At 55.4% G+C, this 14950-nt stretch overlaps 4 protein-coding genes across 4 annotated transcripts; 2 read left to right on the top strand and 2 right to left on the bottom strand.

Annotated features, from left to right (window-relative positions):
• Positions 1-17: 17 nt before the first annotated feature.
• ASPZODRAFT_134350 (hypothetical protein) lies at positions 18-2061 on the top strand. Its single transcript, XM_022723506.1, has 2 exons — positions 18-474; positions 554-2061. Exons 1-2 carry the CDS (start codon positions 349-351, stop codon positions 2006-2008), a joined length of 1581 nt encoding a protein of 526 aa, XP_022579435.1. The 5' UTR covers positions 18-348; the 3' UTR covers positions 2009-2061.
• Positions 2062-2715: 654 nt separating this feature from the next.
• Positions 2716-8627, top strand: ASPZODRAFT_17837 (hypothetical protein; the record flags this gene model as incomplete). Its single annotated transcript, XM_022727097.1, has 2 exons — positions 2716-7325; positions 7403-8627. 2 exons carry the CDS (start codon positions 2716-2718, stop codon positions 8625-8627), a joined length of 5835 nt encoding a protein of 1944 aa, XP_022579434.1.
• Positions 8628-8914: 287 nt separating this feature from the next.
• Positions 8915-13078, bottom strand: ASPZODRAFT_153258 (hypothetical protein; the record flags this gene model as incomplete). The annotated part of the gene is made up of 3 exons (XM_022725951.1): positions 8915-9670; positions 9753-12786; positions 12852-13078. 3 exons carry the CDS (start codon positions 13076-13078, stop codon positions 8915-8917), a joined length of 4017 nt encoding a protein of 1338 aa, XP_022579433.1.
• Positions 13079-13576: 498 nt separating this feature from the next.
• ASPZODRAFT_144248 (hypothetical protein) lies at positions 13577-14593 on the bottom strand (the record flags this gene model as incomplete). The annotated part of the gene is made up of 5 exons (XM_022724993.1): positions 13577-14004; positions 14175-14199; positions 14254-14315; positions 14386-14470; positions 14525-14593. 5 exons carry the CDS (start codon positions 14591-14593, stop codon positions 13577-13579), a joined length of 669 nt encoding a protein of 222 aa, XP_022579432.1.
• Positions 14594-14950: the final 357 nt, after the last annotated feature.

Below are 14950 nucleotides of genomic sequence, written 5' to 3'. Positions count from 1 at the left end.
AAGTTACATCTTCTGAAAGATGCCTCTCACAGACTCTAGAGAACATAAGCATGTTTCTGGCCACACCTTCAAGAGCTGGAAGCAAGATACTATCAACAGATCTACTGACTCAAGACAGGCAGAGATACTCCCTTTGTATAGACCTTGAGCTGCTAGTCTCAGTCTGTTTCCCCTCACTAGCCATTACGTTGCAGCTGCCGGGCGTTCCTTGTAGCAGGGAATAAATACGGATGCCTGGGACTAGCTTCTCTTCTGCCCATATTTAAATTGAGATCTTGGTCTCTGTTTCAAGCTCAGGCCTTTGTTTCTTGTTATCTCAATCCCTCCAAAGCGAGCGACTAACTAAAGATGAATCAACAGAGCAACAACCCCTTGGACGAGGAATTCGACCAGCTGGTTCAAGAACAGCTAGATCTATGGCATGTTCCGGGGTTGTCTATCGCTGTAGTGGACGGCGATCAGACCTGGGCCAAGGTTTATAGTCCATGCCTTTCCTAGTCCTACCTATTCCTGTTTATTGCTATCAATATTGCAAGACTCACTGGATGGACAGGGATACGGCATGGCAACCTTGCCCTCGACGCGCGTCACTCCGTCAACACTGTTCTACGCAGGAAGCACCACCAAGGCGTTTACGGCGGCCATCATGGCGATGCTGGTGGAGGATAACGACGGCTACCCGCAAGTGCAGTGGGACACGCCCATCAGCCAGTTGATCCGCGACGACTTTGTCCTGGCAACCGAGTATGCCACACAGCAGGTCACTGTGGAAGATGCGTTATCGCATCGGACTGGGTTGCCACGCCATGACCAGGCACTAGGCAGCACCGCTGGCGGCAGCAGCAGTACCGCTGTACGGGATATTGTCCGCCAGCTACGCCATCTACCGTTGACGGCCGAGCTGCGAACCAAGTATCAGTACAACAACGCGATGTTTATCGTTGCGGCGCATGTGATCGAGACGGTCACAGGCGAGACGCTGGGAGCCCTGTTGGCGCGACGGATCTGGGAGCCGCTAGGAATGAGCGAGACGTATTTCGGGCTGGAGGAGGCTCGCGGAGCCGAAGACGAAAACCCCCTCGCCCACGGGTATGCGTACAACTATGCCGACGATGACGGGACGTACCGGGTCATCGAATGGATGTCGCTGGCCGATGTCTCTGGCGCGGGGTCAGTGATCAGCTCGGTGAACGACTATGCGAAATGGGCGCGCGCGCTGCTGACGGGCTCTCCCGCGCTGTTTGCCTCTCCAACGACGGTCCGCGAGCATCTCTGGCGGGCCCGGACCTTACTCCCCGTCGACCAAGACGGGTCAGGGTCAGGGTCAGGGTCAGCCTTTACGGGACCTGGCGCCTACGCTCTCGGCTGGGAGACGGGCGTGTATCGCGGGGTCGAGTTCTTCGAACACCAGGGCGGGATGAACGCGTTTGGAGCCGAGCTGATCCTCATCCCGGAGCTGCAGTATGCGGTCGTCGCGCTGGGGAACACGGCGGGGACGTCCAACTGCGCCGAGCAGACGCTGGTGTACCACCTTATCGATCGCAAACTGGGTAAGCCCCGGTTCTTCGACTGGGATGCGAAGAACCTCGCCCTCCTCGAACGGGGCAAACACGAGGCCGCTACCGCAATAGCTCGGTTCTACCCGTCTCTCCCTTCGCCGCCGTTACCTACCACCCTACCCTTGTCATTATATACCGGCACATACCTCCATCCCGGGTACGGCTCTGTCACCCTCTACCTCGATGAGACGGGCTCATCCGAGGGAGGGGGATCTTCTGTCATCCTGCGGGCCGACCGTAACCAGAACACCTGGCCCGAGATCTTGCGTTTCCAACACGTCAGCGGGGATTTCTTCGTCGCCGTGTCGGAACATGACGGTGACTACGGCGCGATCTATCCCAGTGTGTATCCGGCTGAGTTCCGGGTAGGAGCAGCCGGGAAAGTGATTGCGTTGGGAGTTGGATGGGAGAAGGAGATGGGGGAGGAGAAGATCTGGTTTAAATATTGACTTATTATCTGGGTTTAAAATATTATTCAGGTCTCTACTCTATAGTAACGACCATGTAGTATCTATCTACTTATATATTTTTGTAGATCTTGAGATCGAGAACAACCAGTAATACTATGACTTCTCTATTTATATCCAACTGAGCACAATAGATAATAATAAATAATATAATGATAATAATATAATAATAATAATGATAATGATAATGATAATAATAATAATAATAATATAAAATACTGGTTTAATTCAAGCGACTTCAAGGAGTATTGTCATAATCACTTATATTCATAATCACTTATATTTATAGATAGATATAGATATATATATAGATATATATATATTTATATTCATATTATATCTAATAATAATAATATTATTATATTGTACTCGATATAAAGAATCGTATACTTCTGTCAACAAACCCGCTCCACGACCAAAACATCCGATTCCAGCCTCTTACAGACTAACTAAACTAACTAATGACTTGCAGTTGACTACACACTCCTGCCATCAATTATCGCCCTCCGGATCCCCATCTCTGCGTCGCCGGCTCTCCTTTCCTCCCATGCCCGAGTCTATGTCCCCGTTGCGCCGGTGTTTGTTGTTATTGTTGTGTTTCAGTGTGGACGCGCCCTAAAGTGAGAGCAGAGACGAGACGCCCTGGAAACCCTCCAACCGCCAACAAACAAAGCCAACACAAACCCACCATGGGCAATCAACCCCAGCCATGGCTGGACAGCCTCTCTGACGACTGGCTCTCGACTCCTGCCTCGCCTGCCACGCCGTTGCCTGCTCGTTCCGCCCTCCGCTCCAGCCTGGGAGGAATGAGCTCCCCGAGTCGCATTCCGGTCCCCGCGCGCCGCTCCCTCGAATCTCCTACTCCTTCCCTCGATTCGAATCAGAATAATAACCATCATAATCATAATCATAATATCAAGAAGACTCCTTCGAAACCTTCCACCCCCTCGAGACAGCCGTCGTACGCTTCTTCGAAGAAAGTCACCCGTCCCTGCCACTTTGTCAAGCGAGAGCCCGTCCCCAAGGTCCAGCGCACTCCGATCACCCCGCGCACCCCCAAAACGCCTGCGAAGACGCCCGCCTTGCCATCTCCGGAGAAGACGGCGGTGGAGAGTCCCAAGCCGCGTCTCTCGATGGCGGCGCGCAGGGCGCAGCAGCAGCAGCAGCAGCAACAGCCGCCGCGGCAGCCCTCCGCGGCGGAGACTCGCTCGCCGCTGCGGTCCGTCTCCAACGTGTCGAGTCAGTCAGCGGCGGGCGGCGACCAGAGCACGGTGCAGATCAAGCCGAAGAAAGGGAGGAATACTGGCAATGAGCAGAGACAGACGACACCCGAGTGGCGCAGACGCCTGGTCCGCGGGGAGATCCCGGCGGGCGAGCAGCGCGATCTGTTTGCCCCCATTGGGCTGGAGAGCGTGTTCAAGCCTCCCAGTCCGGGGTCGGAGGCTGGTCGCAATAGCGCTCCCATCCCTGTACCGAGCAGTAACCTGTGGAGTTTGACGGGGAATACACAAGACGAGAAGGAGTCGGAGAGGTCCTACGAGGAGAGTCCGCCCGGTTCACCACCGACAGCCGTCGGGAGCAGGAAGGAGAAAATCCCCCCAGTGGACAACAACGAAGAGTCAAGGCAAGACGGCGACTATCAGGATTCTACGCAGCTACGGTCGGCCAGCGGGCTGGAAGACCTACGCAATGAAGGCATCACCCCCATCACCTTCTCACAGACAAACACAATGGACGGCGCAATGGCCTCGAATGAGGTGCTCAAGTCCGCTCTGAAACAGATCGACACGAAACTCCAACGACTCTCCCTTGCACATGCCCGACCGGGCTCCCGAGCTAGCGACAGCGGCATCCTGTACCACTGGAGTGATGGCGAAGACTTTGGTGAGAATGACCTCCTTCACAACGACAACGACGACGACGACGACGACGACCACGATGACCACGGTCATCTCATGGACTCCACCAGCCATTCGCTCCCCAAGGATCTCTCCATGGGTACGATGGACCTGGGAGGAGCCCGCGGCCAGTTCGTCAACCTCCGCCGCGGCCAGTACCTGGGCGACGGCTCCTTCCTCAAACCACAGCTCACCCCTTCTTCTTTTCCCTCCCAACGGCTTTCCCCATCCAACTTCACAAACACGCGTATCCGGAGCTCGCCGCCCTTCTACCAGAAGAACCCCCCCGCGGCGGACCCTGTAGCGCTCGCCCGACCGTCGTCGGCTCGCGCCAGGTTCACCGCCGCCGCCGCCGACGGTGAGGATCCCAAGAGCGACGGAATGCGCTCCTCCGGCAGCCCGCTGAAGCTGTTCGGCACCCATGACACCTTCACCAACAATCGACTCCTCCGGCGCATGAGCCAGTTTGAGGAAACCTTTGGCGGCCTGTCCGAGGAAGACGAAGAAGAACCGGACTCGCCGTCGGAGGAGGCCCGCCGAAAGGGCGAGTCTCGGAGTTTCTTGACCGCGAAGCAGGACGAACAGCTCTCTCTTCGACGCAATGAACGCCCGCGCTCCCGGAACAACGCGGTCAAGGCAGCCGCCGCAGCGGCCCATATCAGCCAGTTTGGCGGCGGTCACCTGGATCATTACGACTTTTCCGATACCAGCCCGTATGAAGCCAAGTTCCCAGTCGCTCAGCACAGGGATTCCCCCCCGCCTCCGCCGCCCAGATCTTCGGCTGGACGCAGGCAGCATCACCAGCATCACCATCATCACCATCACCATCATCATCATCATCTGCGCCGGATCTCTCATGATTCAAAAAGTTCACACGATGGTCTCGAGTCCGGCTCGACCCGTTGGCTTCGAACCCGGCGGAGCACCCAGTCCCAGCATGGAAGCGCCGGCAGGGAAGAACTGTCCGACAGCAAACGTATGCCCAACACGCCAGCCAAGGATCCCCTGCCGAAACGGCGAAGGACCTTGCAGCGAATCACCAGCTTGGTCCAGGACGACGATCAGCATCAATTTTCTGACCAGTCCACGGCGGACCTGCCGCTGTTGAAGACCAGTCTCATGCAGCACGGCGTGGAGCTTGAAGAGGATGGCCATCTGGCCCCCCAGCCTCGTTCATCGAACCGGCCCCGGACCCCGACCCCAAGCCAGACACGATCGTCACCGACCAAGGGTGGCATTGTCAACCCGGCACGTTTGAACTCCACCGGGCAAAACTCGAGACCTCTCTCGCGGGACTTGCCCTTACTACTACCCAGAGTGGAAATCAGCAGTGTTCATGATGAGGTCCGCAAGGGATCCATCACGACCCAGGATTTCCTCAACGAAGCCACGAAAATTATGGATATCATCCGTGCCAACGGGCGAGGGAAGGGTGGCTTGACCAGTGTGGAAGAATCTGGCATGGAAATTCCAAACGATGATGATAATGATGATGATGATGATGATAACGACCACGACGACCACGACGACGACGACGACCACGACCACGACGACGATGATGATAATGAGTCGACCCTAGAGGAATTCTCTCGGCCTCCCAGTCGGGAAGAAGGGGTGGATATGAGGAAACTACGCCAGCCCCAAGCACCCAACCCTCGTGTCTTGAGTCACCTGAGGAAGTTTCAAGAACAAGACGACTTGGAGTTTGGGGTCAGCACCTCGGCCATGTCCCTCCGTCTGGATGGTGACATACAGAGCAGCCCCAAGAACATCAAGATCCGGGAGAACATCGTCGAGCAACGGAAACGCAAGTACTCGGACCCCTTCACCGACGATGGTCACTTCGATGCGGATTTCATCACCACGAGAAGCGTCCCGACCGCCTCCTCGCAGAGCTCCTCCCACCACAAGGGCGTCCTGTCGTCCAATCTGGTCTCTCACTTGATCCCGGAACAGGTCAACGGGTTGACCTACGATCGCCTCAGGCAAAGATGGATCAAGAAGAAAGGTGGGAAGAAACAGCCCCTCGACAAGCCCAAAGCCGAGGACAGCGAAGACGACCCCTTCCAGGATATCCCTGATCTCAGCGTCGATGAGCTCGAAGAGATGATGAGGGTCCAACGGCTTGGTGCCTCGCCAGACAAGGCTAAAGATAAAGAGACCATGCCCCGAGAAAAAGAGGAAATCAAAGAGGCGACGGGACGGTCCAACCAGCCTGGCAGCCGACCGCAAACACGCGACAAGGAGCCTTCTGTAAATGCTAGCTCGCCGCAATCCAAGGGGACACGATCAACGTCCAGCAGACCACATTCGGAGACCCGGTCAACCTCATGGGGCAGCAACGATCTCGAGGCTAGACCATCTTCGTCCTCCACCTCCGGGGAGATAGAGCATGAGATCCAGCTTCACGAAGGCCGCACCTCTAATCCATCCCGTCGGGGAGGCCTCGCCACTGCCGGCCCCTCCTCGCAGCACAAGGCCCGCGTCGTCACGATCAGCTTTTCCTCGCCGCTGGTCTCCCACATTGGATACAGCGATAAGCCCAGTCCGACGAGAGCGAGCCGGCCACCCCATGAAAGCTCTGCCGACAACAGTCTCTTGATGATGATGGGGGATGATGGCGAACCCTCAGGCGATGAACCGCAGGCGTTTGTTCGGCGCCCGGTTTCCACCATTGATGAAGGGAACGAGGATAGTGTGGACAATAGCATGAGTCTCGTCCGGCGGAGAGTTTCGGGACCCCTGGAATCGACGCCAGTCCGACGAGGTCAAATGGAGGCTGGCTCCCTGATCCCGGGCCATCATGACACGAGTTACAGCTTCAATCTCACCCCCCTTGCTGACTTTACCGTCAACCAGATCGACCATCCACTACATCTGGAGGTCAGCTATGTGTCTCAGCGAACCAATCCCACCTCTCTACGCCAGGTGCATGGGACCTTTGCTCTGGCGACTGAGGAACTGGTCAAACACATCACTGATGTCCAGCCCTACGAACCCTATTGGGAGCATGTGCGGCGTCTAGTTCTCCGGGACAAGGGGCTGATCACCCTGCACAAACTGAACGACTTTTGTCCTCGCCTGGAGGATTTGGACGTCTCGGACAATAAAATCGGCCAGCTCAGCGGCGTACCATCCAGCCTCAGAACACTGAAGATCCCACGGAACTGCCTCTCAAATCTGACGGCATGGGGTCGCCTCACAAACCTCCAATACTTGGATGTATCTAGCAATGACCTGGAGAGCCTGGACGCCTTCAGCGGTCTTATCCACCTGCGGGAGCTGAAAGCGACGGACAACCGCATCCGCAACATTGACGGTATTCTTGAATTGAATGGACTCTTGAACCTGAAGATGGACCGAAACTGCCTGGCATCGATCAGCTTCAAAGGGGCCGAACTGTAAGCAATTTCCTTTTTTTTTCCCTCTCTCTTCTTGCTCAGTCACTTACTTGTGCTTGCCTGCTAATGAACCATAGCACACGCCTGAAAGATTTAAATCTCAGCCAGAACCAGCTGACAGATGTCCACGGCATCGAATCGCTTCCATCATTGCAAGCACTGGATCTCAGTTCAAATCGGCTGGATGAGATTGTGGTGCCCACACCCTTGCGCAAGCTGCGATCTCTGAGACTGGCGAGTAATCGATTCCGTAAACTCGACATGAGCAGTTTTCCATCCCTCAAGCTTTTGTACGTGGATAACAACTATCTAACCTCCATTTCTGGCATGGAACAATGCCCGAACTTGGAGATTTTGTCTGCCCGAGAGCAGTCTGTGGCGGAAGACAGCCAGGCAGGTGCCGGCGGCTTCTTCGAGATCGACCTTGGTGTTTTGAAGGACGTGCGCAAGGTCTTTCTATCATCGAACCGACTGACCACAAGGGCTCTGACTCCCTCAATTCCCCTGCTCAGCCTGCAATTGCTCGACGTTGCATCGTGTGCGATCGACCATCTCCCCCACGAGTTTGCCATGAATTTTCCCAACATCAAAGTGCTCAATCTCAATTTCAATTCATTGACCAAGGTCGACGAGCTCGCGGGTCTGAACTGCCTGGCCCGGTTGGCCGTGGCAGGGAATCGCATCGAGAGAATGCGAAGACTCTGCCATGCACTGAGCCACATCGGCCGGACAGCCAAAGGAGATGGATGTTCTCTCCAAAAGGTCGACATTCGCGGGAATCCAGTCACTGTCGGGTTCTACCCGCCTACGATCACAGGCAGTGGGAACGCGGAAGGTCGCCGTAAAATACAAGCCAAGGAAGAGGCGGCGGCGACGGCGGCAGCAGCGTCGTCAAGCACCCGGGGAAAACGGCAACTTGGCGATCTGCCCTCCACGCTGGCCAACATTGGCTGTACGGCAGACATCATGCACCCGAGTGCATGGGGCGGCATGAGTGACGACGACGACGACGATGCCGAGGGGAGCCGCGGGCACGACTTGGAAATCGAAGACCCATACATGATGCCGCTGGCCGATCTGCAAAGCGACCGCAAGTACCTGTCCCGGCTGGACGACCGGACGCGACTGCGCCGACGGGTCCTGGAACTGATGCTGTATGCTGGCTCGGGCGGGTCAATCCGCGTCCTTGACGGACTCGAGCTGCGGCCTGAGCTGGGAGACGAGGGCTCTGATATGCACGAGGCATGGAACCGGCTTGAAGAGCTGGGGGTGCTGAAAAAGAAGGCCATCCGGGATAAATAGGGTCTTTTCATTTCTATTTTTCTTTTTCTTTTTCTAATAAGCATGGTTGGATTTTGTTTTGTTTTGTTTTTCTTTTTTCCGCATGGCGTTGTGGACTGGCTGGCTACATGAGAGAGAGCATTGCATAGCAGGAGTTAGTGGTTACGAAGCCAATCCACGAGATTACTTGAGCATAGTTAAATGGGAGAGAGAGAGGGAGAGAGAAAGAGAGAAATAAATGATGTCTTTTTCATTAACATGACTCGTCAAGGTAATCTGGGAAGTTTGGTATTTTTCTACAGAGGAAGTCAAGACTCTGCCTCGAGATTCTTCAGCTGCGGTGCAAAGGTCTTGCGCACCCACTCCATGTACGCCTTCCACTTGAGATGATGGCCGTCGAGTTCAGCGGTGGGAAAGGCACGGGCGAGATCGCGCGACACCTTGAGGACACCGAGGGAAGCCTCGGAGGCCTTTTCGAGCTCCTGTTTGACTGCATTTTCCTTGGGCTTGAAAGAGAGGACGGCAGTGTAGCGTTCCGACAGGCCGTCGAGATGGCGCAGGGTATCTTCTGGGGCCAAGGTGATCAGGCGGCCGGTCATGAGGTTGGAGATGGTACGGATGTCCTGTTCGTCGTCGAGGCCGGCGAGGATGCGGGCGTAAAAGTCTGCCATGTGGATGCGGGAAAAGGGAGTGTCCAGCGAGGCGTAGAGGGTTTCGTACGCTGATTTGCGTAGCTCCAGCCCGTCGTCGACCTTGTGTTTGAACGGGCCCATCTGCACCTCGCGGATCAGCTCGGGCTTGATCTGCGTGTCGCCCAGCACGGCGGGGAGCAGCTCGCCCAGGTGGGGGAGCAGGATCGCCATCTTGTTGTGGATGGCCGAGTTGAGCGTCGTCAGCGCCAGCCGGTGGTTGCCTAGGTCGCGGTCGCTCAGCATCGTCACGAGGATGGGCACGATCAACGGACGCAGCACATCGTGGTACGCTGGGCTTGTGTCCGTCAGCGTGAACCGGAACGCGGAGATGACGGTCCCGCGGATGTTGGGGTTGCTGTTGCTCAGGTAGTCCTAATTCAATTAGCAAGGGTGGTTATGCCTTTGAATTTTTTAAAAAAAAAAAAAAAAAAAAAAAAAAATTAAAAAGAAATACCTGGAATTGAGGGATATAGGCCACAGGATCAATCAACGCCAGCCGGCCGATACATTCTGCCCCCACGGCTCGGTTCTCCTCGTCTTCTGATGCCAGGAGCAGGGCCTGCAGCAGTTTGATGGCGTACGGCGCGACATCCGGTCGCACTACTTCTGGATGCTGGAGCAGCTCCTTGACGGAGGACAGGATCAGATAGCTCTGCGAGCTGGAAGCGTCCAGCCCGTTCAGAAGAATGGGCAGGTACGTCTTGACGTCGCCTGCGGCGGCATTACCCAGCGCCGTCGCGGCCGCCAGGCGGACCTTGTCTGATTTGGACTCAAAGTGGGAGATGAACAGCTCCGGCGTCAGCGAGCACTTTGCCCCCATCCGCAGTCCGATCTCGCCGAGAATCGCCAGGGCCAAACATTTGCGCTGCGTGTCTTGCGCCGTCTGGAGCTCGGTGAGAAAATCTTCCATCTTGACCCCGAGGTTGGACCCGCCATGCACCAGCAGCGTACCGATCGCTCGCCCGACGACCGAAGAGTCGCCGTTGATGCCCACGTCGCGTAGGAGCCGCTTCATCAGCTCGGCGCCCGCGCCCTGCTCTCCGATCACCTTGACGAGTAGGAGTAGCGACTTAAGCACAGTGCCTACTAAGGACGTCATCACGATCGAACATAATGCCGAAATCAGGGCCTCGTTGACAATGAGCTCTGCGTTTCCAGGGATCAGCTTGGCGAGGATGATGAGGGCCGGAGCCAAGAGGTGGAAATCCTCCGCCCCGATCAATGGCAAGAGGTTGCCTTCCAGTTCCCCAATGGTCGTCTGGTCATAGTGCGAGCGAGTGACGGAGTTCATGGCTAGGCTGCGCAGAGCTTCCAAGCAGGCGCTTCGCAGGGTGCGATCAGATTTTCGTAGCTGCGAACCCAGTTCGGCAGTGACCTCCCCAACCCAAGCAGTGGAGACATCGTTTTCGCTGCTGGCAAGAACCGCGATATCGTCGATGGCCCGCACAGCAGACAGACGCGTGGTCTCGTTCTTCAGACGATCCAAAAGGATTACCAGACCCTTGGTCCGGAAATCTCGGGGGAGGAACTCGATGCCACGATCTCCACAGGTTCTGGCCAAAAGAACGCCGAAGACGTGAATAGCCCGCTGACGGACCTCCAAGTCGGCACTCGTGTCTGAAATGCGGGTGCGGACCACCTCATACAGCTTCTCTAGCTGCATGGTTAGATCCTGTGGGTTGGCCGTGACCCGAGGCGGCGTGAGGGCCTTGACAATCTGCTCGATGGCTCCCAGAGCCTCACTGCTGACCTTGTAGTTGCGATCATTTACGGCCCCGACCACACCGGGGATCAGGGCAATCAAGAAGGGCAAGAGGGCATCTGAAGTATGGGTTTCGGCGATCGCAGCGATGAGGCTTAACGTTTCGATCTGCAGAGTGCCTGCACTGGCTGCGGCACCAGCGGAGGCGGATGAGGTGGCGGAGAGAGAGGAGGTTTTCAGAGCATCGGCGATCGGGTCTTCGATCTGCTGCAAAAAGTCGGCCAAGCCACCGTAGCGAACGAGAGCCAAGCTCTTGAGTAGAACGATCGCTGCCTGGCGCAGGGGAATGGAAGCCTGTTTCCACATCTTCACCAGGCTCTGCACGATCGTCGGGACGCAGCGAGCCAGGTCGGCCTGGGGGCCGGATTTGGGCGATGAAGGGGCGACAACGGGGGAGTTGATTGCGGAGGAGGTCCCGATGCTGGGCTCAAAGTCGATCATGCTAGCATCGCTGTCTTGCCGTCTCCTCTTGCGGGAGTTTTTGGAGCCCCCGACGGATTCCAAAAAGCCGCCAGAGGTGATCACCAGCGCGCCCTCGCTGGTCTTCCGAACCAAAGCGGTCACTGTCGAGATGACCTCGAGCTTGACGCTCTCCTCTCGTTCCGTTCGGAATCGACCGATCAGGGCCGGGGCGATCTGCTGGTAGAGCACCGCATCGTCGAGCGCGTGCCCACGGCCATAAGTAGAGATGATGGTGTATAGCACCTTGGCGGCACAGCGGCGGACCTTCCAGCTCAAGTCGTCGATATCGCTGTAGCCACCTTCCTCTTCAAAGTCGTCGAATTCGTCGTCGTCCTCGTCTGGCTCCTCCGTCAAGTCATCTTCGCTGCCTTCGTCCTGCGTGCCGCCCATTTCCTCGTCATCCTCCACATCGGCCACGTTCGGGTCGTACTTGATATGTTTCAAGACCGAGGTAATGGAATCCGACAGGTACGGCTGCATCTGCTGGCTGCACGAGCCAATCAACGCCTCCAGAGTCACCAGCGCGGTCTCCCGAAGCTCGTCCGCCTGAGGGTCATGTTCGTCTATCTCTGACTGGGCGTCATCCAGCTCCTGCAGCTCCTGTTCACTGAGTGCCGAAAGAACAAATGGAGCCAGCGATTTGAGGTAGGCACCAAATTTGGCGGGGGCGGATCTCGCCAAGCTCCCAATCGCAGCAATCAAATGACGCCGGTGGATGGTGGTGAGATGCGCAGACCGGAAGCTCTCGATGAGCTCTGACACGTAGGCACTGAGCTGGGCGTCTGAGAAATGTAGAACGAGCGCCGAGATGGCCGCCAGTGCCCGTTTGGTGACGACGGTGCCCGCCGTATCATTGTCAATAATGCTCATGACCGACTTCTGAAGCGCCATCCGCTCCTCCTCGGTGAGGAGCGGACCAAAACAGTTGACCACACCAATTAGAACGTCAATCGCATCACTACTGAACCCCTTGGAGGGATCTTTCTCCAACATTCCGCGAGTAACTGAACCCCGTCTGCTCGATTGGGATTGGGTCGGCCCCGTCAGTCGCGGGATGAGCACCCTGGACACGGCCGAGTACGCCATATGCGCCTCCTGGCTTGTAGGCTGGCCGGGCTCTGGACGGGGGAGAGCAGTGACGATCACTCTCAGGGCTGTATTGGGGACGGAGGTATCGACAGACTGCGAAGCCGTCAAGTTGGCAAGCTTCTCCAGCAGCGGGGTGAGACTTTCAAAGGGCAATCGAACAACAAGCGGTCCGAGACTAAAAAGAACATAACTGTCAGATAAAATAGACAGACACCTAATCCATGGGGAGGATATTCGCACCATTTCAACGCTTGGTTCTGCACATCCCCATGCTGGTCATCGAGCGTCTTCAACAACCCGTCCACCAGACGGCCAGACGAGACCTTGTCGTGCGATAGATATGCCGAGCTCGGACTGTTCAAAATCGCCAGAAGATCATTCAGTGACATATACCGAATGTCTGGATCCGGGTCGCTGAGCTTGGACAGCAGGCTGTTGAGACTCTGCTGCGTTGCCCGGTCTGCCATGGTGGGAGAGGGCGGTTCGCCGGTAGCTAACTAGTGAGCAACAGGAACTGCTTGTGTTTGAAAGTGATGGGAAGCTGCAGAGTAGGCCTTGATATACAGACAGCCAGGCTGTCACTCGCCAAGGGAAATAGGGAGGACAGAATAGATAATAGAACAGAGACAGTTGCACCGGTCGGGAGCAGTTAAAGTGGCAGCTGCTGTTGGTGACGGCGATGGGGGGGCTTAACGTGGGGCAGTTTCTGCCTGAGGCATGAATATCAATAAGCAACGAGATAAACACTGCCTACATAAGTAGAAGAGATACGCACTTAATTCTAAGAAATGCTGTCAAGTAATATGGACTACGGGCTAAGTACTACATAGTTAAGAACAGCAATTGAGCAAGTGGGGTATAATAAGCCATAAAGGGACTTTCTAGGAGAATTGGACGCTGGAGAGCCTTCACGAGGAATCATGTAGGCTCCCTCCTTGATTCGCTGCGGAAGGGTGGAGGGCCAGTCAGGTCTCCTCCTCCTCCCAGATTGGAACAGTGTCTCCATCATCCTCATCATCGTCACTGTAGTCCTCATCGTCCTCTTCTGAAGCACCAGACAGGGCAGCGATCCGCTGAAGATACCACTGCATCTCGAGGAGCGGCACTGATGGCAGAGGATGGCTATCAGGGTGAGATGAGGTGAGAGTGATCAGATCGTCAGAGCGAACTCGTCTGTCAGTCTCGAGGTTAAAGAAGGTCACCTTATCCCCAGCAGCAGACACGGGCCCAGAGATCGACGGGCGTACAAGGAGGTTTACTCTAGGGCCAAGATTGCGGATGGGCAACCAGTAAAACTGGATATTTAGAGACCGTCCATCTTCGCTGGCTTCAATTGGCTTCAGTGCAAACCGTGCCTTTCCCCAGTACCGATGGACGGTTGGAGCAAGGCAGACTAGATGACGGCAGCAGTGCTTCCTCCCTTCATCTTTTCGACTCTATCAGCACTCCAGAACCAGGACATGTAGTTCCAAAGGTTCTAGTAGAGCTCTCCAGAGCGGGAATTGAGGAAGCACGGATATATGTGGGCGACATCAACAGCGCCCAGGTCATGAGTGATCACACACTCATTTCTGTCCCTATCATAGCACTACCAGGTGTTATTGAGAAAGGCATTTTGACGCCATCTTACAGACGGACTTACATTCTGCTTGGCCAGTGCAAAGCGAGCTTCAGCTGCCTTCTGTATTTTCTTTCTCTCCAGCCCTACCGAGAGGATTAGTCAGATGCAGTTATATCATCCTGAATACCTTGATCGGTGCTAGGTCATGCTTACAGGTCAATATCACACCGACCGAGTCGTGACCTTTCATTGCAGCTTGAAAGCCGATGGGATCGTTATTTGCAAGTTTTACTGCCCGCTGCAGGCGCAGCATATCTGCCAGTCACAAAGTAGCCCATATGCCTGTTGGTACATCATCGATATATTCGCTCAACTCCTGGATGAGGCTGATACGCCCGGCATCCTCGAACTCCTCACTCATGGCTGAGTGGAAGGAGAAGAACGGAACAGTGAGAAAAGAAGAAGAGGAGGAGATTTTGACAAGAAGAAAAGAAGCAAGGAGGGTATCGTGGTGAATGAAGAAGACCAAGGCAGAGGGTGTCGTGGTAAACGGTACAAGAGTGAATATGACGCGAAGACTTGAACCTATGAAAAAATCTGCTGATTCATCATAATTTTGTGAGTATATCTAAAAGTTCGCAATATAAACCTATACCCATGCAGTAGGTACCTAGGTTATGTAGTAACTGGGTAGTTGTCGTGGGTACCTATTTCATTGTACCAGGTATCTATAAGAAAGCCAAGCAGAGGGAAGGTGACTATCCCTAATCAGGAGCCG

This window comes from Penicilliopsis zonata (assembly GCF_001890105.1).
Source record: "Penicilliopsis zonata CBS 506.65 unplaced genomic scaffold ASPZOscaffold_12, whole genome shotgun sequence".
In the NCBI taxonomy this organism is placed as follows: Eukaryota; Fungi; Ascomycota; class Eurotiomycetes; order Eurotiales; family Aspergillaceae; genus Penicilliopsis; species Penicilliopsis zonata.
The sequence above is the reverse complement of the archived record's forward strand: the minus strand, read 5'-3'. Positions and strand labels throughout refer to the sequence as shown.

What these genes read in the sequence shown, in the direction of transcription:
- ASPZODRAFT_134350 (XM_022723506.1), top strand. Translation starts at nt 349, where the DNA reads ATGAATCAACAGAGCAACAACCCCTTGGACGAGGAATTCGACCAGCTG. An exon ending in GCGATCAGACCTGGGCCAAG is followed by an intron (nt 475 to 553) that starts GTTTATAGTCCA and finishes CTGGATGGACAG; the next exon opens with GGATACGGCATGGCAACCTT.